The 24,264-nt window shown below is 45.4% G+C and overlaps 1 protein-coding gene across 7 annotated transcripts in view; it reads right to left on the bottom strand.

The window, feature by feature from the left end:
• SYK (spleen associated tyrosine kinase) overlaps window positions 1-24,264 on the bottom strand; it is a 104,506-nt gene that overhangs the window by 55,481 nt on the left and 24,761 nt on the right. For 6 of the 7 annotated variants that reach the window (XM_070459410.1, XM_070459405.1, XM_070459409.1 and 3 more), the window contains one exon: window positions 634-1,062. In XM_070459410.1, coding sequence (XP_070315511.1) covers window positions 634-1,035 — 402 coding nt within the window. In that variant the 5' untranslated portion in view covers window positions 1,036-1,062. Of the gene's footprint in view, window positions 1-633; window positions 1,063-17,000; window positions 17,091-24,264 lie in introns of those variants that run through there. The other variant, XM_070459407.1, reaches the window with a different exon arrangement.

The following is a 24,264-nucleotide window of genomic DNA, read 5'->3' as shown; positions in this document are numbered from 1 at the left end:
CGGGACCTTTTTGTATGACAACCTGTCATCACATCCAAATCCTTCACTGTGTTCAATCCAACCAGTTTGGGGTTACCCCACTGATATTGCATAAAAGGTTAGGAGAATGTTGGGGGGGGCATTATTTATAAACAATGAAGGTGTCTACCAATATGTACTAGTAAAATGAATTACAGTCCACAGGATAGACTATCAGATGGCTGGTAAGGGGCTGATGCAGCTGTGTGTTTGTTGACATGGAAAATTCTGGAAGAGATGTTAGGAAGGGGTAAAATCAAATGCCAATCAGTGTGTTCAGTATGACCCTCTTAGGTAAATAAAAACCAGTATTTGCCCTGTGATCCCGCTCTGAAAGGGCCCAGCGTGAATTGGGTGACAGTGGTTTCCTGTGGTGGAGAAACCCACATCGCTGGCACGAAGGGGCCCACCCCTCAAGCGTGACCACAAAAGAGGAAAGGCTGCCTTCTTGGAGTGAGGCATTTGGGGGCCCAAGTTGATGACTAAGAAGAGGGTTGCTTATCTGAAGCACCACTGCATAGCTCTCATGCAACTGGGTGCCTGTGTGGAATTCTAGGGCCCCTGTGAGCAATGAGACCCTGCCTTGCACCTGCCAGAGGACCGCCCGCCACCCACCTGTAGGTTCCACGTCTGTTTCACGTATTCTCGGATGAGGTTCTCCTTCAGGTCCTCAAAGGGGCCCGTCTTGGGCTGCACCCCCGGCGGCCGGTTGAAGGGCTTCTTGAGGAGGCAGATGAGGCCGTCCAGCTCCTGGGAGTGGTAGTGGCAGAGCTCGGCTGGGCTGCCATGGGCCCGGCCACCCGTGATGGCATAGGTGCCATTCAGCTCCCTCTCGATGGTGTAGTGATGCGCCTTCCTGTCGTGTGCCACAGACAGGGCGAAGCCACCCAGGTAGTTGCGGCTCTGGCGCAGCAGGTAGAGCCCATCGCTCATGCCCCCCTGGACCAGGTAGTCTTCCGCCTCCTCCCGCGTGATGTTGCCGAAGAAGAAGGGCAGGTGGTTGGCACTGTCCCCCATGCTGGCGCCTTTCCTTCAGGTGTCCACCTGGCAAAACAAGGACCGGGCAGTGGTCAAGACCCGAATGACAAGACACTGTTGGAGGACCCACCCTCCAACCCTGGAGGAAAGTCCTCCAGTCAGCGGGATGCTCTTCCTTTTGGGACTCAGGTCTAGAGCCTGAGCTAATCTGCCCTCTTCCTTTCTGCCCAGGTAACCATTAGATTTTCAAACACACCCTCTCAATATTGAACCAAAAAAGAAAGCACTGGACCAATGTGGCCAAATCAATCTCTCTGTTTTTGAAGTTGTAGTTGGAGACAGGGAATTATAAGAGACAAACTAAAAAGAGAAGTCCCCCTGCAAAACAGGGCTTAGGAGCCCTCACTCTGGTCACCGGGACACAGGGACCGAACCCAGAGGAGTCCATTCCTCTCTGGAGCTGGAGATGGCTGTCAAGACCACTCATGTTGGTCAGTTACCTGCAGTGAAGATGTTACTGGACTCCTTTTACATCAACACTGAGGGACTACTGTGTCACATGCTATAGCTGGACCCCAGAGACCTGAGCACTGGCCATGTTTATATACCACATCCAACCTTTGGCTGGGAGGTAGGACAGGCAAGCAGTTGCCCTGAGGCATGGACAGTGTCATCCTCCCGAAGCCCCAGGCCTCAGTAACATGCAGTCCCCTCCCTGCTCTCCTCTACACCACTTCCTGGCACCCACCTTGTACCAAACACACGGCTGATATTGAACACATGGTGTAGGTTCCACATTTGATAAAGACATCTGTCACACAAAAAGCTGCCTCTTGCACTAAACAGACACACACTTCAGAAGGGAAACGTGAAGACAATTTGACAGGAAGATTGTTTGATCAGTTGTGGTTGTAGATGAGAAGAATCTAAATTACCAGTCTAAAAAGTATACAAAAGGGTATAACCAAGAGGGGCTTGTCGTCAATGGAAATGTATCTAGATGGCTGCATCTGTGCATTGAGAGAGCAAAGCACATACCCCTTCATGTCACACACACACACACACACACACTCTACACACTCAGAGATGCAGATACACAAACACCTGTACACACACATGATTACATGAAACAGTTTCTTCTCAATAGGAAATACCTTAAAAGGACCATAGGACGTAATACCTGCCTGGTAGAGGTAAAATTTTTCTCCAGGTAATATTGCCAAATCACTATTTCTCAGTGAGCACCATCCCCCCCCAAAAAGACATAGGTTTTATTATAATTTGGTTGTACAAATAATTTTATTGCTTACTTAATATTTGACCATCAATCATTAATTTTTCTTTGTGGAAATTTCTAAACATTCATCGCTCAGCAAAGTTTTGTTTTCTCTTAAAAGCACAGTTCACATTTGCTCTTAAAGCAAAGATATCTGCTATTAACCAAAAGCCCTCTCTGGAAAGACAGTGAGTAGACATGTCTTTTGGGAACAATATTCCTCTTCTGCTTCTTTCTTCTTCTCAGGCTAATATCCCCTCTGTGCCATTTGTGTTACAAGTTCAGGCCCCTCTCCACAGTGATGGCCTGAGCACTTCTTTCTCATGCTCTGCTCTGATCTTGCAATGGGTCTTTCAGGTCCTCACCTGCCATGTGCGGTGAACCCACCTGCCTTTCCAACTCCTGTCTCCTGCAGCCCATCAGTTTTCCAACTTCCATGTGCCTGCACATCACCCGAACTCTCTTAAGAGCAGGGACCAGCCTCATTGCCGTGCCAACAATCTGGGTGATGTTGAAGCTGGCTCTGACTGCATCTGAGGCTGAGATTTCCATGTATTATTTGCCTACCTTCCAAAGCCCAGGCGTTGCCCCAGCCAGGAACCCACAGTCCTTTGAAAATACTTGTTTTTTCTTGGGCTTGTTTTTCAAATGGCTTTGGCATGTGTTCTGTCTCTGTATCCCTTATACGTGTATGTAAAGTTGCTTCCGTCACGTCCAATTCTTTGCGACCGTCTGGATTGTGGCCCTCCAGGCTCCTCTGTCCATGGGATTCTTCAGGCAAGAATACTGGAGTGTGTTGCCATGCTCTCCTCCAGGGGATCTTCTTGACCCAGGGATCGAACTCACATCTCTTATGTTTCCAGCATTGGCAAGCATGTTCTTTACCACTAGTGCCACCCGGGAAGCCCCCTGTATCTCTTACCACTGGCTCTTTAACGCATCACCCCCAATTGCACAGCTGTAAGCATCACTGCTCTCCCCTTCCCCTCCTCTCCCCTCTTATTCTTGCTTCATCTGCCCATACCCGCACTGTTCCCTACAGCTCACCCCATCCCTGTCTTCCTGTCAGCTTCATTCCTAGCAGGCTCAGTCCACAGGCCATGGGGGCCCCCTCCTATTTCCTGGCTCACACACTCCCTCTGCTTGGGTCACACACCATCTTGCACACCTGCCTCAGATGCACCATCACCCTCGGCTGTTCCTACTTCTTGGGACTTCTTACAGAGCTGCCACCCACCTTTGGGCTCAACAAAAACCGTAAGTCTTCAAAAACAATATTGTGTTAATAAATATTTTTAATTTATCTAACCCTTTAACCACTATCACTTTGAAAATTCATCAGTTTGCCACTAATATTTACATCGGTGCTGGCCTTCTGCTGTGAATCCCGCATTGAAGTGAATGAACGTGACAAGACAGGAGACAGGCAGAGAGGCAGCCTGCCAGGCCCGCCCTCCAGGCCCCAAGTAGGAGGCTCCCGAATGGCTCTGATGGAGATGGCAGGCTCACCCCCAGCAGGTGGCACCCCTCTGGCTTCCCTGGGAGAGCAAAGCCTGGCTGCCCTCAGTGTGAGCAGTGTCTGACCGAGTAGCCGTTTTCTGATGGTGTGATTTCCTGTTCTGGAGGTGACACTGGGCGAGGGCCTGACAAAGATGCACTGGGCCGTTGCTCTTGGTGGTGGTTTTGACAGTAGAGATGGTTTATTGCAAGGACAGCTTAAGGAAGATTCTTGCGCTATTTAATTTGGGGGGGGAAACAACATCTGTGATGCCCCGCTTATGTCTTCTTCAGACAGCTCCCACCAGCACCCACCTGACACCTTCTCCATAACACAGGCTGTGGTGATGGGCGACGGTCACCTCGGCTGTAGCCACTGTGCCCAGAAGCTGCATCCCCGCCCTGCTGTTCTCAGCCCTGCTTCTCAGACAGTAGCTCTCGCTCACTTTGCTAAAGTGGTACAGACAGCAGCTTCCCCGCTGCAATGCTCCCCTCTCTGCCTGCACTTGCTCACAGGCACTGCTTAAATCTTCCATTTTCCTGGACCCCAGAGGAAATCTGTAGCTCAAACTCTGTTTAACACCCACTAGGATGGATAATATGCCTTCCAGGATAATAGGATAATATTCCACCTGGGGTTTCCCAGGTGGTGCACTGGTAAAGAATCTGTCTTCCAATGCAGAAGATGCAAGAGATGCGGGTTCTATCCCAGGGTCAGGAAGATCCCCTTGAAGGAGAAAACGGCAACCAATTCCAGTCTTCTTGCCTGGGAAATTCCATGGACAGAGGAGCCTGGCAGGCTACAGCCCATGGGGCCACAAAGAGTCAAATACAACTGAGAGACTAAACAACAAGGGTAATATTCTCCTCGACAGTGCCTAGAACTTGCTACCCATTTTTTGTCTATTTCAACTTTCCCGGCTATTTTTTGCCATGTGTGAAATCACTTAATTCTAAAGTTCAAAAACTGAGAAACAAAAAAGGCCATTGGTCTCCATGGACCAGGTCCTTCAACACCTCCCAAACACCCCCAGCACCTCGGCTGGTGCATACCCGCACAGCTAGCCCTTGAGTAAGGTGAGGCTTCACGCTATTGATAGATGAGAGCCTCAAAACACGGCAGCATTGGGGAGAGCTGGATTGGGAGCTTGGGACTAATGGATGCAAACTATTCTATGTAGAATGGATACACAGCAAGGCCCTATTGTATAGAACAGGGAACTATATTCAATGTCCTGTAGTAAACTATAATGAAAAAGATAATGAAAAAGAATGTGTATATAAGTATAGCTGAATCACTTTGCTATATACCTGAAGTTAATAAGACATTGTAAATCAGCTACACTTCAGCTTAAAAGCAAAACCAAAAACACTGCACCATGACTGGCTCTTTGGGGCCTTTTTATGACACAGGTTCAAGGTGGATTTCACACTCAGAAAATGTTTTATAACATGAAATAATGCTTTGTGATTCCCGGAGTAGCCCAATCCTCTTCCCAGCTTAGTTTGGTCTCTCTCCAGAGCACATCTCCACGGGTGACAAACTTTTAATATGTGGTAATTTGATATTGAAGACAGATTCTTATCTTGGTCCTCCCCCCAGAGTGCCAGCTCTGGGAGGTGAGAAGAGAAAGATTTTGTTCACTTCCCTGTCCTGATGCCTGGAACAGTTCCTGGTATATGGCAGGTGGCCAAACTATTTGTTGACTAATAGGCATTGTGATGTTGTTGCTGTTTCATTGCTAAGTCATGTTCGACTCTTTGTGACCCCTTGGACTGCAGCCCACCAGGCTCCTCTGTCTATGGGATTTCCCAAGCAAAAATACTGGAGTGAGTTACTACTTCCTTCCCCGAGGGATCTTCCCAACCCAGGTATCAAACCCATGTCTCCTGGACTGGCAGGTGGATTCTTTACTGCTGAGCCACTGGGGAAGCCCCAGGTATTATAATGGGAAGAACAAACCTGACTCCATATTGGATCTATTTCTCTTTAACCTTTGTATTCTATTGCTTTGGCTTTGAGCAGTCTCTAGAAGGATGCTGCCTATAGCTTAAGCAAAAGTCGTGTCTGACTCTTTTTGACCCCGTGGACTATACAGTCCATGGAATTTTCCAGGCTAGAATACTTGACTGGGTAGCCATTCCCTTCTCCAAGGGATCTTCCCAACCCAGGGATTGAACCCAGGTCTCCCTCATTGCAGGCAGATTCTTTACCAGCTGAGCCACAAGGGAAGTCCAATAGCTGAAAGTACACATAAGAACGCACCTCTGGGAACCCTACCTCCTATGCCTGAGCATTAAGCTAAAATATCTTTGATTAGCTCACAGGAAATATCCTGACCTGGTCAACCTGCAAATGACTGCAGGAAAGAAGAAATTAGCACACCCCCTGCAGAGTCTGTCCGGAACCAGGAAATATTTGTAACAACTTAGCGCCAACTTCTTTTTATCTTCTCACCTCCCTGCTTTGCTCTAGAAAAGAAACTAGCATCCAAACCCCGGCAAGATGGGGACACCACTCCACCATATTCTCGGTCTGAATAAAGCTGCTATTCCTTGTCCCCACACCTCGTGCTCAACTTACTGGCCTGCGGTGTGGCGATCTCGGGCTTGGTAACTGTATGATTAAGTGAAAGCAGCTTTCAAAATAATGTGTCCAGATTAATCCAGTTTTGCTTTTAAAAGGTTGTATGTACGAAAGTATATAATAATATATAGCTAGAGAGTGAGCAGGTCTGAAGGGACGGTTGGTATGAAGGAAGGGCTGTGGCTGGTTTTACTGGCCTCTTTTGTATTTTCTGTGAAAGCATCCGCTCTGCCCCATCTTCTTCTGTCTACCACCCTCTGCCTGGCCTTTACTCCATGCTCCGTGAATCTGCTCTCACCAGTATCATCAATCTTCACATGGCCAAACTCGAGGTCATTCCGAGGGCCCTGTCCTGCCCGATCTCCCATTAGCAGTGGGTGCTGCCCAGCACCCACACTTCAGTGGATCAGTCCCTCTGCTTGTCCAGCTCCTCCTCCATCCATGGCTCCTCCTTCCTTTGCTTACTCTGAAGCCCAAAGTGGGGTCTTCATCTGCATCTACTCCCTGCACATGGCCCCCATGTGCCCATGGATCCCACATCCACCTCTCCTGGCTGAGCTTCTGAACTAAATACTGCTTATCTGATGCTTCCACTGAAAATCTAAAAGGCAACTAAACCTTCAGGTACCCAAAATGGGCTTTCAATTGCTCATGTATGGTCTTCCTGAGCCCCTCTTAATTAAGGAAATGACATTAACTCTAACCAGTTGCTCAGGACAAGACCCTAAAGACTTTCAGGATCCCTCCCTTTCACTCATCATGCATGTTTAATCCACTCACTTGTTGCTGCTGTTTAGTTGCTAAATCATGTCCAGCTCTTTTGAAACCCCATGGACTGTACCTTGCCAGGCTCCTCTGTCCATGGGATTCTCCAGGTAAGAATACTAGAGTGGGTTGCCATGCCCTCATCCAGGGATCTTCCCGACCCGGGGATGGAATCTGCATCTCCTGCTTTGGCAGATTCTTTACCACTGCGCCACCTGGGAAGCCCAATCTGCTAAGTGGATGATCTTATTTGCAAAGCAGAAATAGAGACACAGATACGAACAAACATATGGATACAAAGGAGAAAAGAGAAGGCAAGATGAACCGGGAGATTGAGATGAACATATATATGCCACAATGTATGAAATAGATAAGTAATGAAAACCTACTGTATAGCTCAGGGAACTCTACTCAACGTTCTGTGGTGACCTAAACGGGGAGGAAATCCAAAAAAGAAGAGATACATGTATACATATAGTTGATTCACTCTGCTATATGGTAGAAACTAACACAACATTGTAAATCAGCTATACTTCAGTAAAAATAAATTAAGAAAAAGAACATATTTTCTTTCAGATGGGTCCAGCCCACCCAGTAATGTGTCCCCTTGGGAAACACTGAGCTTCATTCAAAGCCCAAAGGGGCTCCATCAAGGGCTAGGGACTCTTGAAGGAAGTTGGACCAGCTGATCTCCAGGAAACTCTCATCAGTTTTCCTCTAAAAGGTATCCCAGAGTCATGGCTTTGTTTCATTTCCCTTGACATTTCCTGAGTGAAATGTTCATCAGCTCTCACTCATGTGAATGCAAGTCTTACCTCGTTTGTTCCCCCTTCCGCCCGACCCTCCTTCTGGTCCATTCCCCATCACAGCAGGCAGAAGCATCACTCTCTCTTAGACACATCCCAAATCCTCCTCCCCTGACCTTCAGAGCCTACTTGATTTGGCCCAAGCCCCTCCCTCCTCTTGCCCATCCCATCTCACCCGTGCTCACCACATCCAGCCACGCCGCCCTTCTTCCTGTCCTGGCACTTTCCCCCACACCCCCACACCCTCCCACTGACGGCTGGTTCCCTCCTGCTCACGCCTGTGGTCTCAGCTCATGTCACCTCCTCAGAGGCGTGATGCTGATGGCCGAGCCTAAGGTGGCTTCATGACCCCTTTATCTTCATCTCCTGAAAAGGTTTATTTCCTGAATCCATTCACCACAAGCAGGCCCATGTGTAATGTAAGCTCCGAGGTCTACCAATTGACCTGCAACCCCAAGAGCTGACCTGCATCCCAAACACTTAGGGGCTTCCCAGGGGCTCACAAAATACCTGATAAATGGAGATGTGCTGATCACACCATGTTAGAGTTTCCACAGTGGATACACACTGCTTTAGTAATATGAACTCTCACTGCGCAGCTGCTGCCCTGCCCGGGTGGAGAGCATGGTGCCAGACTGACAGAACCGTGGTGTGTGTCCAGCCTCTTTCAAGATCCACACGATTCTATTTTGCCCAAGACCCTATTAATGGTGCAGCTGGCTATGTGCCACCACTGCCGAGATCTAAACACGCAAATGCACAGGTCCCTCTGGAGCTGCTGTCAGTGGCCTATAGACGTGGCCCTGGCTGGCCTCAGCTCCTGGTATCCATACTGGGCTACTGGCAAGTGAAAAGCTGCCCTATCACATGTGATCAAAGCACGTCCTCCACCCTCTATTTACATACTACGAAGGCTGCATGTGTCCAACTCACACTCTTTTGATTGGTATCACCCATTTCCATCTGTCACCTCTCATCGCATCAGCACCATGCTTCTCAACCTCATACACTTGGCATCTGGGCCAGATCGTTCTCTGCTCTGGGGCTTCTTATCAACTATAGGCCGGGCAGCAGCAATCCTGGCCTCCACCAGTAATGCCAACAGCTTCCCCCATCTCCCAATCATGAAAACCATCTCCAGACACTGCCAAAAGTTCCCTGGACACAGTCCCCAAATGTCCCCTGACTGGAAGTCATTGTGTTAATCATTAGGTCTGCCCACACATCGGCGTGTTCCTTCCATTGCTAGAGCATCTTCACCAATAAACTAGATAAATGAATATGCCAGTGTCTCGTTTATTACCACGATCACTCCGAGCACAGGACAGGGAGGGGTGGAAAGGAACAGAGCCCTGTGGAGGTAAGTGTGTCTTGACTCCGAAGGTAGCAGAGTCAGGGGTGCAGAGCAGAGCCTGAGCGCCATACAGGCTGGCATCCCATCCCAGTTCCTGATTCCCAGACCCGTTAGAGCCACAGTTCTGCACCTCTGAAAGTGGTGGCAGTAGCACCAGAGTCACCATAACTCATTACAGTCACAATGGATAGTGATGGGGCTGCTCATGGCAACTGGGGCTACATGAACGGAGGCTCTGAATGAAAAACAAAAGGAATGGTTCATGGTAGGATGGTAAAAGGGGAGTTATGGTCAGCCCGCACTTGAAAGGAGTGTGTGCATGTGAGTGCGTATCTGTGTGTATGTGCATGTACACACACCACCCCCAACAGACATTCTCACACAAGGATGATGGAAGCTCGAGTTGAACCACAGACAATGATTCCTTACTTTAAAAAAGGAAAAGAAAGAAATTGAAGTCGCTCAGTCATGTCTGACTCTTTGTGACCCCATGGACTATAGCCTACCAGGCTCCTCCGTCCATGGGATTTTCCAGGCAAGAGTACTGGAGTGGGTTGCCATTTCCTTCTCCAGGGGATCTTCCCAACCCAGGGATCAAACCCTGGTCTCCCACATTGCAGGCGGACACTGTACCGTCTGAGCTACCAGGGAAGCCAAACCCTGCTTAATCAGGTAAAGCTTCATCCTGCATTCAATAACCCTCTGAGGAGCTATCTCTAGAATAGATCCTATTTCATCACTGGGCTTTGATTCTGGCTACCTCACCCAAGGAGCCCCATCAGCAGCCCCCCTTGAGCCTACAGAAACGAATTCCTGGGACAGATGATGAACCCCTTGAATCCGACTAGCATCCCCATGACTTCCTTGTTCCATTTAAGCAGCACTGTTTTCTTCTGCACTTCTGTCATGTTACAATATTCCCTTCCAACTAGCCTCTCAAAGTCCATTTTCCCCACTCCCAGGGCCAAGCCTGCCTGCACAACCTTTGCCCTTTACAATTCATTTAGCTTGGAAATATCACTTGTGTAGTTCTAGCTTATCTTACAGCAGTTTCATAGATTAAGAGGAATAGCCCATGCTTGCCATCATAAACACAATGTCTCAGATAAGATATGCAAAATTAAAAGAAAAAGTCACACTTCTGGGGGCAGCCTGTGTGCAAGGTTAGGTACAGCTGCTCACACCCAGGATAGCAGCTACAAAAGCTGTTTGGATAGCAGCTACAAAAGCTGTTTGGAACCCACGACTCAGATGGAAAGAAATTTTGTCCCTAACAGAGAACAACCAGAGTAAATTCAGCATGAGAAAGGAGGGCTGGGATCTGCATGCCCACCCACCTCAGCTTTTAAAACTTTCTATTTTTTTCCTTGCCTGCATCTTAAAAGCCATTAGATTAGATACTTCATAAGGATCAGTGTGTTTACTGTATTGTTTCCTGCCGCCTAGAACAGAAAGCATTAGTCACTCAGTTGTGTCGGACTCTTTGTGACCCCATGGACTGTAGCCCACCAGGCTCCTTTGTCCATGGAATTTTCCATACAAGAATACTAGAGTGGGTTTGCTTGCCTTTCTCCAGGGATCTTTCAAACCCAGGGATCAAACCTGAGTCTCCCACATTGCAGGCAGATTCTTTACCATCTGGAGGCACTAGGGAAGCCCTATCTAGAACAGAGGCGCCCCTAAAAATGGGCCTCAACCCTGCAAAGCTTGGTGGAGAATTAGAATGTGTACATGGCAGCCAGTCTCCATGATGGCTCCACAGATCCTTCCCAGCCTTCCCAACCTGACTGAGGGCTGACTGCACAGTGATAATGTGTGATGCCTGAGGCTAGTCCATACAGGCCTTTACAATTTTTGCCAGTCTCTGGATCACTCACCCTGGGGAAAAAGAAGTGAAAGCTTTAGTCACTCAGTCGCGTTTGACTCTTTGGAACCCCATGGACTAGAGCCTGCCAGGTTCCTCTGTGCATGAAATTTTCCAGGCAAAAATATTTGAGTGGGTTGCCATTCCCTTCTCCAGGGGATCTTCCTGACCCAGGGATTGAACCCACACAGATTCTGAACCATCTGAGCCATCAGGGAAGTCCCAACTTGGGGAAAGCCAGATACCAAGTCATGAGGATGTTCAAGCAGCTCTTTGAGGAACTGAGGCCTCCAGCCAACAGCCAGAGTGGATTTGCCAGGAGGAAAGCCACCTCAGAAGAGGGAGGACAATGGGCCTTCAGACCGTGCAGCGCTTGTGACCACAGCCTCACAGGAGACCATGAGCCAGGCCAGGCCACCTCAAAACCTGACCCCCAGACACTGTGAGGGACAGCACATGATTACTGCTGTTTTAAGCTGCTAAACCGAGGGAAATCAGTTGTGGAACAACAGATAACTAATACAGCACGCGGAATAGGGTCAGATGAGAGGAACAAAGCTGCTTCATAAATATTTGAATGACTTCTTGACAAACAAGGCCTCCGGATCTCGGACTGAGCGAGGGAAGTACCTCGAGGTTAGGTTCTGGCAGAGTCAGAATAAAACTTGCGGGTATTGAGGATGGAAGAGATGAACCCCTAAGGTCAGGAGGGAGGGAACTGAGGTACACGTACCTAGTGAGTGCCCCTAGGAACCGCCACCTCAGTCTGTCTTCCTCTATCCCCACTTCACACTGAAGACCATCAGAGGCACTGACCCCAAGCCCTGCAAAGGCCTTGGTATCCCAGCCTGGAAACCAGGGTCAGAGGCAGACCCCAAAGTTCAGAGTAAGTTACTGTCTCTGACAACATTGTAAGTCACTCACTCTCATAGCATCCTTTCCCATATTCTCTTTTCATCCAATGCATGAAACAAACCACAGTTGGCTGTCATTATTTGTGACTAGTTACGTTCTATGGCGGTGCTAGTGGTAAAGAACCCGCCTGCCAATGCAGGAAATATAAGAGATGTGAGTTTGATCCCTGGGTTGGGAAGATCCTCTGGAGAAGGGAATGGCAACCCATTCCAGTATTCTTGCCTGGAGAATCCCATGGACACAGGAGACTGGCAGGCTACAGTCCAGGGTCGCAATGAGTTAGACACTACTGAAGCAACTTAGCGTGCATATATACGTTCTATATAGGTGCTGTGAACAATGAATTTTCAAATGCTCAACTATTGCTCATAGAGAAAGATTGGGTTGGGTTCTTTCGAGCCTCTGATCCATGATATTTTTGTCAACAGATCAACATATAATTTTGTTTTATGTGTGTTTCTGTTTAAAGAAACTCATTTCATAGATATCATTGACATCAACAGCTCACTCACGGCCAACAACACTATAATTTATGCCTGAGGGAAGTTTATCTAGTGTTTTCTCCATAAGTCACTTCACAGCCTTCTTGCCCTTAGAAACACCAGACAGCACTTCAGCACTATGCTTGGGGCCCTTTTAAACAACAACAACAACAAACACACAAAAATATACAAAAAACATGGCACGAAAGAGACCAAGGAAAGGATACTTGTTTGCAGGACGAGCTGGGACAAGAGGACAGAGTGACTCTTCATTCAACCTCAGCTGGAAATGACTTGAGTGACTCACATTTTTCACTGTCCTGTGCATGTAGACGAATGACCACAAAAGCGAGGTGAGTATTGATGTGGGGGTTGCAAATCTATTTTAGCAAGAAGGTGAATTTGTAAAAAGGGAATCCATGAATAATGAGGATCGGCTATATGTGACTCTCCTTCACTCCCTTCCACTTGCCCCGAAGAGCCTCCACTTCATGGGTAGAAACACAAGGATGCCTTGGTATAAGGGATTTGATGGTAGCTCAGTGGTAAAGAATCTGCATGCAATGTGGCAGACTTAGGTTTGATCCCTGGGTTGGGAAGATCCCCTGGAGTAGGAAACGGCAACTCATTCCAATACTCTTGCCTAGGAAATCCCGTGGACAGAGGAGCCTGGTGGGTTACAGTCCACGGGATCTCAAGAATGAGATATGACTTAGTGCATAAACAACAGCAGCATAAGATTGTGTACTTAAATGTATTATTCTTGTTTTCTAAATCTGTGTTCAATTCAGTGCTTTTAAACTTGGTGTAGGACTAGAAGAGGTAGCCTATGTCTTTGTAATTTTTTTTTTAATTTAATTTCATTTTTTAGAGTGAGGAATATTTTTATTGATCATAATGTCTATCTTAATCATAGATTCCATAAAAATCCCAATATTTTAATGCTAAAAATTTCAGCTACAAAATGATCATTTGCTTATTTGTATTTTTTTCTTTTTCTCCCTCATATTTAAAAAATTTTTTATTGTATATTTTAGTATTGTTGATGAACAATATTATATTAGTTTCAGGTGTGCAGCAAAGTAATTCAGTTATACAAATATATGTGTCTATTCTTTTTCAAGTTCTTTTTTAGAAACCCCATCTGCCCTGGTTATCACCAGCCCTGACCTGCACTTCAAGGCTTTTCTTAAGACCCATCAAAACATGTCTACTGCAGGTGCTGCCCCTGACTAAGCATTCAGCCCCTTCTACTTCCTGTGGAGAACGTTTCAACAGCACTTAGCACATTAAAGGTGGCTGATTTCTCATCACAGGGTCAGTTTCCCCTTATAATATGGATGGAGGTGGCAGTGGCAAAAGTAAATGGTATTCTGGGGGAACACCATCTGGGGACAATTTCTGTCATAGCCCTACCACGTAGGGGAGCAAAATCAGGAAGATAGAAAATGATACCTTGCTCAAAGCCACACAGGCACCTCAATGCAAAGCAACCCTGATAAAATTTGCCTGGGAATTCCCTCTGCAGCTTCAAGCTGAGAAAACTAAGTTCTTGGACTCGGGTAAAAGGCAAAACCGCATCTGTAGGTTTGATTCATTTTCATAAGTAAGAGGACAGAGCGTGGCCCGGGGCAGGAGAAGAGTTCTTCCTGGGCCAGTCAGGTTCTGGCTGATGAGTTATAAGAAATGACCAGGCAAAGGGAGACGGAGAGGGACCATCCCGAACAACACCAGCAGATGACTGCCCTCCATCCGTCTGCAAAGGGCCCTGGGCCCTGCCCGCTGCAATAGGGTTTGGCTGCAATAAAAAAAAAACAGGTGAACAGACCTGCGGCTGCAACACGGAGAAACAGAACCCAAGTCCCCAGCCTGAGTTGGCCCCAGGTCCGTCCAGTTTCCTGAGTGATACCATCTGGCTTTCTGGGAGACCGCCCTGAAGGGCCGTCCCCAGGCCCTCTGAGGCCTGCTGGGCTGGCCGCACTGCCTCAGACCGGGACTCCCAAGGCAGCGGCATACTTCACAGCTTCTGCGGAGTGGTCCCTGTTCTGCATTTGTGGTAAAGCACAGAGATTCTTAGATACAGAGACACGCATTTAAGAAACAGAAAGTAAGTCTGAGGCTGGAGAGAACACGATGCTACACTGATATTTAGAAGAGATGAGATGTTCCAATACTTGAAAATGTTATCCAAACCTTCAGAACCAAGTTATTTGGCCTTGCCTTCAAAACCCTGAAGGTTTTGAAAATGCATCAAGGAAATACTGATGTACCTCAGCCAACATCTGGATTTTCAGGCTCCACAAAGATGTTCAAGAACTTCTTTACTATATCCACCCAATACTCCCTCAACATGATTGGCACAAATCACAGATACAATGCCTACAGAAATATTAACACTTAACATAAACTCTCAAAATATTTGGTTACAAATAAGCAACCAGCCCACCATCGTGAATTTAATTTCAAAATATGAATCATTTATTCATTCAGGATGTTTGTTGGGCATCTTCTACGTGCAATTCATTTTGTCGAGGACCCCGTGGAATAGGAAGGGGACTTCCCTGCCTCCAAACAATGAGCAAGCAGAAGTGGCTCATGGGTGGCGGGATCTTCTCCGGGGGCCCTGCTTCCATCCCCAGGATTGTGAAGACCCAGACTCTCTACTGTCTACACTTCTCCTCGCCTCCCAGGGTGACCGGCCAGAGCAACTGCAGATGTAACTTGGCGGAAATTCACCACGCTGTGCATTTGAGGCTCAGAGCTTGAAATGGGGCTCCTGACCCAGCTTGGGCCCAGAGAAACAGCATACAGAAGGCATGTCTGGATTTTAAATAACTTTCTGGCAATTTTCAAGCACTTTTTAAAGAACCTCTGCCATAATCCAATATCTCATTTCCCAAGTGGGGCTGGTAGGGAGAAAAGGGAATTGAGTGGTCTCCCTCCAGGATGTAGGGAAGAAGGGAGTCTAGAGATGGGGTAAACTGGGCTGTCTGCTGCCACAGCAGGGAAGGGAACTAGGGAAGAAGATTAAAGTCCCCTACATGGTGCCTGCTGACCTCAAGGCAGGAAAATCCAGCTCCAACTCCCTTAGGGAGGGAAGGTTATCCAGACACTCCTCTGCCAGGGCACCGGGTCAGAGGCATGCTCGTCATGAAGCTGGATTTATGCACGAGGACTCAGTTATTAGAAGTGAGCTAGACTCAGTGAAGAATCAGTGGGCACAGGAACACATCCAAGTGGTCGCTAGTGATGCCCCCTCATGCTTTCTTGGGGTTATTGACTGTGGGCTGAAGCCTGGGTCAACCCAGAGTGGTTCCTAGGACATCTCCCCGCCTCCACCCCCCACCATGAACTTCACTCAACCACTATGTCCAGAAAACCACCTTGTCTTCCACTCTGCTCTGGGGAAATTTAAAAACAACAGATAAAGTCATAGATGAGAGAGTTCATGTTGCTGGTGGCTGATACCCCTCACTGCCCTTCTCTTCCTTTGGGCATATCACACAGGGAATTTGAACAGGCAGCAAAATTACTGAGTTTTCCCTGGTCCTGATCCAGATTACCCTCCAAGACCCCTTCGCACTCAGAGAACGTCTGGACCTGTTGGCAAAGCCATGGTCCCTCACAGTGACTTGGCCTCTCCTGTCCCTTCTGGTGGTGCCTGGAAAAGGATTTTAGCTTCTGAGCACTATTTTACTTTCCAGTACCCCCACCTCATTCACGCGATATTCACAGGGACCCTGCAGCTGCTGGAGAAACCACACCATGTTATTTAAATGACACATTTAAATCAAGGGTCACAGTGGTAAAGAATTCACTTCAATGCAAGAGATTCAAGAGACACGGGTTCAATCCCTGGGTCAGGAAGATCCCCTGGAGGAGGAAATGGCAACCCACTCCAGTATTCTTGCTTGAAAAATCCCATGAGAGAAGAGCCTGGAGGGCTACAGTCCATGGGGTGGCAAAGATTCAGGCACAACTGAGCATACACACATACACACACAAATGAAAGGATTACAACTACTAAAAGTTTTACTAGGCATATATGAAAAATTGCCATTACTTTTTTCTGATCAGTGAAAGAATAATCATGGGTGATTCATGATGGCAAAATACTATAGAAGTTTATGATGGTATCCTTAGATTTCATAAACCTGTGACATAAATATATCCAATGCTTCCATAGCTGGCAAAGGGTTCTATGAAAGAGAGAGAGACGGTTTGACTACACAGCAACCATAGGCAAGAAGTAGGATGGCAAAGACCTGAGTCCCGCTCTTCTGGGTATGCGTTCAGTGGGAAAAGGCTGCCTTCACAGGGCAGAGAACACATAATGCAGAAGCACACACACGAACTCCCTGAAACCCAAGTGCACTACCCTTCCTGTGAGCAGTCACAGAGGGGAGAGCTTCAAGGTCACCGTTCTGGATTTCCTTGATTCCCACACATCTGACCTACCTTCCTTTTCTGGATTCAAGTGCAGGTCTGCAGTTAGAAGCCCAGGACAGCATGGAGTGTGGGAAGCAAAAAAAGCCCAAGACAGAGAGAAGTATTTAAAGGGAGAATAGCAGATACGGAGAGAAAGCAGAAGACAAGCCTTACCAACTGGAGTACTTCCTGTCTGTGCTGTGTCTGCAATTAGGGAAGTGGGCCTTCTCCTCCCATCTCAGCGAACCAGCCAGAAAGCAGAAGTGCAGAGCCCCACGCAACTGACCTTGTTCACTTGCACGTACAAACAGACACCCCAGGGACAAGGAACCCACCAGAACACACAGCGTGCCAATGGCTGAGCCTGCTTGTGTTGAGCCAGTCAGGAAATACACCCTCCCAAGAGTTCTTACTGAAGGAACTGTGTCCTGAAGTGCTAGGTGTGTGTCTGACTCTTTGTGACCCCAAGGGCTGCAGCCCACCAGGCTCATCTGTCCATGGGGATTCTCCAGGCAAGAATACAGGAGTAGATGTATCCTGTAAGCTGCTCCTGCTGCTTACTCACTTCAGTCGTGTCCAACTCTGTGTGACCCTATGGAGGCAGCCTGCCAGGCTCTTATGTCCATGGGATTCTCCAGGCAAGGGTACTAGAGTGGGTTGCCATGCCCTCCTCCAGGGGATCCTCCAGCCCCAGGGACTGAAGCCAGGTCTCCTGCATTGCAGGAGGACTCTTTATGCTAAGCCACCAGGGAAGCCCATGGAGTGGATAGCCAGTCCCTTATCCAGGGGATCTTCCTGACTCAGGGATTAAACCTGGGCCTCCTGCATTGCAGGAAGATTCTTCACCGTCTGAGCCACCAGGGACGCCCCAAAGTGCTAGGTGGGGTACACCAAAGTCATCTTGGTTATTTTATACTTTAAATAGCCCTTGCGTGCACGCATATGTGATAAGTCACTTTAGTCAGGTCCGACTTTTTGAGACCCTATGGACTGTAGCCCGCCACGCTCCTCTGTCCATGTGACTCTCCAGGCAAGAATGCTGCAGTGGGTTGCCATGCTCTCCTCCAGGGGATCTTACCAACCCAGGAATTGAACCTGCAATTCTTAGGTCTCTTGCATTGGCAGGCAGGTTCTTTACCAGTAGCGCCACCCGGGAAATCCCTTAAACAGCCCTGCTGCTGCTGCTGCTGCTAAGTGGCTTCAGTCGTGTCTGACTCTGTGCAACCCCATAGACGGCAGCCCACCAGGCTTCCCCGTCCCTGGGATTCTCCAGGCAAGAACACTGGAGTGGGTTGCCATTTCCTTCTCCAGTGTATGAAAGTGAAAAGTGAAAGTGAAGTTGCTCAGTCGTGTCCGACTCTTAGCAACCCCATGGACTGCAGCCTACCAGGCTCCTCCGTCCATGGGATTTTCCAGGCAAGAGGACTAGAGTGGGGTGCCATTGCCTTCTCCATTAAACAGCCCTAGGACATTATAAATATCAAATTCCACCTGAACTCTGGATCAAGTAAGAGAGAAATCCTAGGAAAGGACTTATTAGCGACCTCAGGATGCTAATTCCTGTCTGGAGACTGGAGAGGTGAGCAGACATGGTCTTTACGGCAGGAAGGCCAGAGTTCAGGGTCAGAGTACCTGTGCCAGCCATCTCTGACTCTGCTCTCAGACCTCCTGGCAGAGAGCCACCTGTAGTACCAGCAGGGGACACAACTTCAGAAAGGGCCTTTTGTGAAGTCCTTCAAGTGGAGACAGGAGGTGCCTTCCAAGGATCTACTAAACATCCACACACTCTGCAGGAAGCACAAATCTGAATGTCTCACTCCAGGCTATGCCATTCCTTTCACCTGGAAAAACAGCTGGGAGGAGCCTAGCCAGGCATCACCCAGAAACAGGTGAGGGAATGTCCTTGGAAAGGCAAGATGGAGAAACACCCTCTCCAGATACTTGAAGCTGGAAGGAGTTCGGTGGGTGGTTTACTTGGGTGAGGCCAGGACACTGGCAAGGATGTGTTCAGAAAAGTAATAGCAGCCAACCTGTACCTAAAGCTAGCAAAAATGATAGCTCAATGCAAAAAAAGCATTACCATTTTACGAGTGATAAACCCAAGGCACAAACAGGCTTAGTGCTGACATCTGATGACTGTGAGATGGATGATGACAAGGATGGCAACCAGAAGCAGCTCCCTTGCAGGGCATTGGCTGACCTGCACAATATCCTTAAAGGTAGTGGCTGCTGTAGCCCCTAACTCACACATCCGGGTATTGGGCTCCGAAAAGTCAGTTACTTCTCAAAAAAATGCACAGCTATTAGTGGGAGAGCCAGTGTGGGAAGCCAGCCCTTCTCTTAGCTACTGCCTTTAGGACCTCAGCTGAGTGTGAAAAGACGCTTCTATCAGCACATCCAAATGCAAGATCAGGGCTTTGCAACACCAGCATCACCAGGAACTTGCAAGAATTTTGGTTTAAGAACTCCATCCATATAACTGCTGAGGACAAAAAAGCTAAGCCCTCTCAGACAGTTCTCTCTCCTCCTCATTCCTGAAAATAATGCATCACCAATCTCATGCATCTTATCTTCTAACCTTCTAAACACGTCCACTCTTCAAACAAAACCTAATCATACCACTTCTCTGCTAAAGATTCATCACTGCTCTCTGATCTCAGGATGAACTCTAATTTCTTAGCATCCACATCAGTTACCCTCAGATCTCACTAGCCTGGGCTTTCTCTGTACAGCATCATAGATGTGCTCAGACCATCCACCTCCCCTCAAGGTACCATGTGCCCTTCTGTTGTAATACTGACCGCAGTTCTGACTTAATTTTAATTTACCTTTACTTAGATGTGTGTGATTATTTGATGAATTCCTATCTTGAAAAATGCAGGCTGAGATACCTATTCATCCCTCTCTCTCTTTTTACTTTTTAAATGAACTTTTAATTTTATGATATTATTTAGATTTACAGAAAAGTTGCAAAGATTGTACAGGGAGCTTTCCTATACCCCTACATCCAGCTTCCCTTATTATTAACATCTTACATGATTATGGTACATTTCTCATAATAGTGAACCAACAGTGACAAATTATTATATTATACTTTATTATTTTCTTTGGGTTTCCTTAGTCTTTACCTAATGACTTTTTTTTTTTTTCTGTTCTAGGAACCCAGCCAACATATCATATTATACTTAGTTGTTACACCTCCTTAGGCAATTGTTTGGCTACAACATGTTCTCAGACTTCCCTTGTTTTTGATAATCTTGACAGTTTTGAGAAGTGCTGGTCAAGTGGTTTGCAGAATGTGCTTCAGCTGAGGTTTGTCTGATGTTTTTCTCATGGTTCCACTGGGGGTTATGTGTTTTGGGGAGGAAGAACACAGAGGTAAGGTGTGTTCTATCAACGTGACTTGTCACCACTGATGTTAATCTTTGATCCTTGGCAGAGGTGGTTGTTCTCAGGTTTCTCCACCATAACGTTGCTCTCCCACCCCATCCCATTTCCATATCACCCTCCTTGGAAGGAAGAATTTCTGCATGACCTGCACTTAAGGACAGCTGAGATACCTCCTTGAGGGGAGAGTATCTATATCAATTGTTTGAAATTCTCCTGCAGAGTAGATTTGTCTATTCTCTCCATTTATTCATTTATTTAATAATTTATTTAGGTAAGTATGGATTCGTTATTTATTTTTTATCCATTAGGTTGTAATCTAATACTACTTTATTTTGTGGCTTAAATTACTCCAGCCTGGTTGCGGGAGCACTTATGGCTGGCTCCGTGTCCCTCTGACACACCTCCATCACTGTGGGGCTTTTTGAGCACTTTTTTTTTTTCCACCTTTGGTGTGACAAGATACTCCAAGCTTATCTTGTATGTTTCTTGTTCCTATCCCAGAATCTATGGTTTGTATTCCGTTTTATTGAGAGGGTATTAGAATCTAAGATCTGCGCACTAGGCAAGCTTGCTGCTACCAGGATGTCATTATTTCTAGACCTTGTCACATGACAGAGCAAAGAAATACATGCGTCTACTTAACCTGTATATGTAATACATGTCTAAAGTATTTCTGTATATATCCATCTGTATCTGTATTAATCCACTTGAGAGTTTCTACTGACGTCTCCATTCCTGTTTTCTGGAAGAGAAAATTGTTGAAAATCGATATAATCTCTTCCTTAAGTAATTCACCAATGAAACCTTCTTTTCTGGGTGCTTTTTTGGGAGGGAGGTTACAAATTATTGATTTAAATTGAAAAGACATGGATATTAAAGTTAGTTTTCTTTCTACAAGTTTCAACAGTTTGTGTCTTTCAAGACAGTCTATTCACTTAATTTACCACATTAGTGAGAACAGAATTGTGTTACAATACTTCATTATTGTCCACTTGTCCACTGAATCAGTGGCACTGACCTCTTTTTTATTTCTGATATTGCTAATTTGTGTATTCTCTCTTTTTTCCTGTTTACCTTAACTAAAAGTTTTTTTAAGTTTATTGATCTTTTTCAAAGAACCCCTTTTGAATTCTGTCAACATTCTCTATTGTCTTCCTGTTTTCAATGTCAGTTATTTCTATTTCAATTTTAATTATTTATTTTCTTCTTGTTGTTTTAGAGAAATGTGCTCTTTTTTCCTGTAGTTTTCTCACATTAAAAAACAGGTTGCTGATTTTATATTTTCTTTTTAGCTAATGTAAGCACTTAATGCTATAACATATGCATTGCTTTTGATGCACTCCATGAATTTTGGTAAGTTGTATTTTCATTTTTATTCAGTTCAAAATATTTTAAAATCTATCTTCAGACTTCTTTCTGAACCCACATTGTATTTCAAAGCTAGTTGTTCAATTTCTAAACATTTGGGGATTTTATAACTTTCTGTTGCTAATTTTTGGTTTAATTCCATTGTGTTCTGAGAACATAACTTGCATTTGTTTTTCATTTAAATTTGTTCACATGGTTTTCAAGAATTTGTTCTGTCTTGGTGAATGTTCAATGTGAGTTTGAGAAGAATGGGTACTGGCACACAAGCAAATATCAATAAAACTAGTCACATGAATTTTTTTGTTTCTCAAGAAGTGCATGCATATATTAATAAGTGTTATGTATGTACTATACTGGTGAGAAGTAGCATTGTTTTAAAAACAATATAAATATCTTAATTTAAAATACTTTATTACTAAAAAATATTAACCATCAACTGACCCTTCAGTGAGTCACAAGGTTTTTGCAATAGTAACACCAAAGATTACTGATCATAGATCACCATATCAAATATAGTAATGAAAAAGTTTGAAATATTGTGAGAATTACCAAAATGTGATGCAGAAACATGAAGTGAGCAAGTGCTATTGCAAACACTGCACTGACAGAATCACTTGACATAGTGCTGCAACAAACCTTCAATTTTTAAAAAGCATCAATACCCATGAAGCACAATAAAGCTAAGTGCAATAAAATAAAGTCCGTTTGATTTTTTCCACTGTTGGATTGGATATCTTATAAGTACCAAGTAGATGAAACAGTGCTGCTCAGGTCATATATATACTTTCTGATTTTCTATCTGCTTTATATATCAATTACTGGCAGAGGTGATGGAAACTTTCAGTTGTAATAGTGGATTTGCCTAATCTCCTTTCAGTTCTATCTGTGGTTGGCTTACGTATTCTGATGCTTAAACATGTGCACACATGTTTAAGATTGTTGTGTCTCCTTAGATAGTTGATCCATTTATTATTATGTAACAGGCCTCTTTATCTCTGATAATCTTCCACTTTCTGAAGTCTGCTTTGTCTAAAATTAATATAGCTGTTCTGATACTCTTTTGATTAGTGTTAGCATGGAATATCTTTCTCCATCACTTTACTTTTACTTTATATGTGTTTTTACATTTAAAGTGGGTTTCTTGTAGATAGTAGATAATTGTGTCTTGTTTTTTAAACCATTCTGACAAGCTCTGTGCTTTAATTTGTATGCTTAGACCATCTGCATTTAAACTGATTATTGAGTTACTTGGATTAATATCTACAATGCTTGTATCTTTTTTTTTTTTAACTCACTGCTGTTTGTTCTTTTTTTTCTCCTGTTTCAGCTTTCTCTGGTTTTAATCAAGCATTTTATATCTTCTCAGCATATCCTTTAAAAATTTTAGTGATTGTCCTGTAGCTTACATTATACATTTTAAAACTTAAATTCCATCTTTAAATAACACTATACCGCTTTACATATACAAGGACCTCATCACAGGGTATTCTCAATTCCTCCATCCTATCTTTAAGACAATGCTGTCGTTCATTTTGTGTATCCATGTGCTATAATAATCCAATATGCTGTTACTTCTATTGCTTCAAACAGTTACCTTTTGACCAATTATGATTATGGAAAACAAAATAACTTATTTTTTCTTTTCCTTTTTCACATAGATCCAAGCTTTGGACCTATATCATTTTCCTTTTACAATTAAATAGTAAGAACTTCTTTTAATATTTGCTCTAGGGGCAGTCAGCTAGTGGTGAATTTTTTTTTTAAGTCTTTATTGAGTTTGTTACAATAGTATTTCAGTTTCATGTTTTGTTCTTTTGGCCATAAGGCATGTGGGATCTTAGCTCTCCTACCAGGAATTGAACCTGCACCTTCTGCATTGGAAGGTGAAGTCTTAACCACTGCACTACCAGGGAAGTCCCCGAATTTTCTGTTTCTGAAAAGTCTTTATTTATCCTTCACTTTTGAAGGGTAAATTTGATGGATATAACATTCTAGGTTGTTGCTTTTTTCCTCTTTCCTTTCAACACTTCATATCTTTCACCACACCACTTCTCATTTGCAATGTTTTTGATGAGAAGTCTGCTATGATTCTTATCGTTATTCCTCTGTAGGTAAGAGTTTCAGTTTTGTTTTTTCAACTGGACTCTCCTACAAGTGTATCCTTTATATTTGAAACAACCAGTCCCCCACCCATCTCATTTACATGCCAAGCCAGTATTCCTCAGTCATCCCAGGGTCAGGTACCAGGCAACTAGAATAGCCTGCATGCACTACAGTCCACTGAAATTATTCAAACTAGCCAATTCCAAGCTTACTTACTCTATCTCACTTGTTCTTTCCCACAGAAATCACAACAAAGGCTCTTGTAAGTATTTTCTTCTCTCTGTTTCCATCCTGGCAAACCCTGGTGCTTCCTAATGTAGCCCTGCCTGCATGGTGTGCTATGCCTCCTATTTCTAGGGATCTGTGGATATAAAAACTTCTATCTTCATGACAGTTATTTCTGTGCCTGTGTGTCTTACCATACCCCAGGTAC

Source organism: Odocoileus virginianus, chromosome 31 (genome assembly GCF_023699985.2).
Source record: "Odocoileus virginianus isolate 20LAN1187 ecotype Illinois chromosome 31, Ovbor_1.2, whole genome shotgun sequence".
In the NCBI taxonomy this organism is placed as follows: domain Eukaryota; kingdom Metazoa; phylum Chordata; class Mammalia; order Artiodactyla; family Cervidae; genus Odocoileus; species Odocoileus virginianus.
Note: the sequence above shows the minus strand (reverse complement) of the source record. Positions and strands in the feature narration are given on the sequence as shown.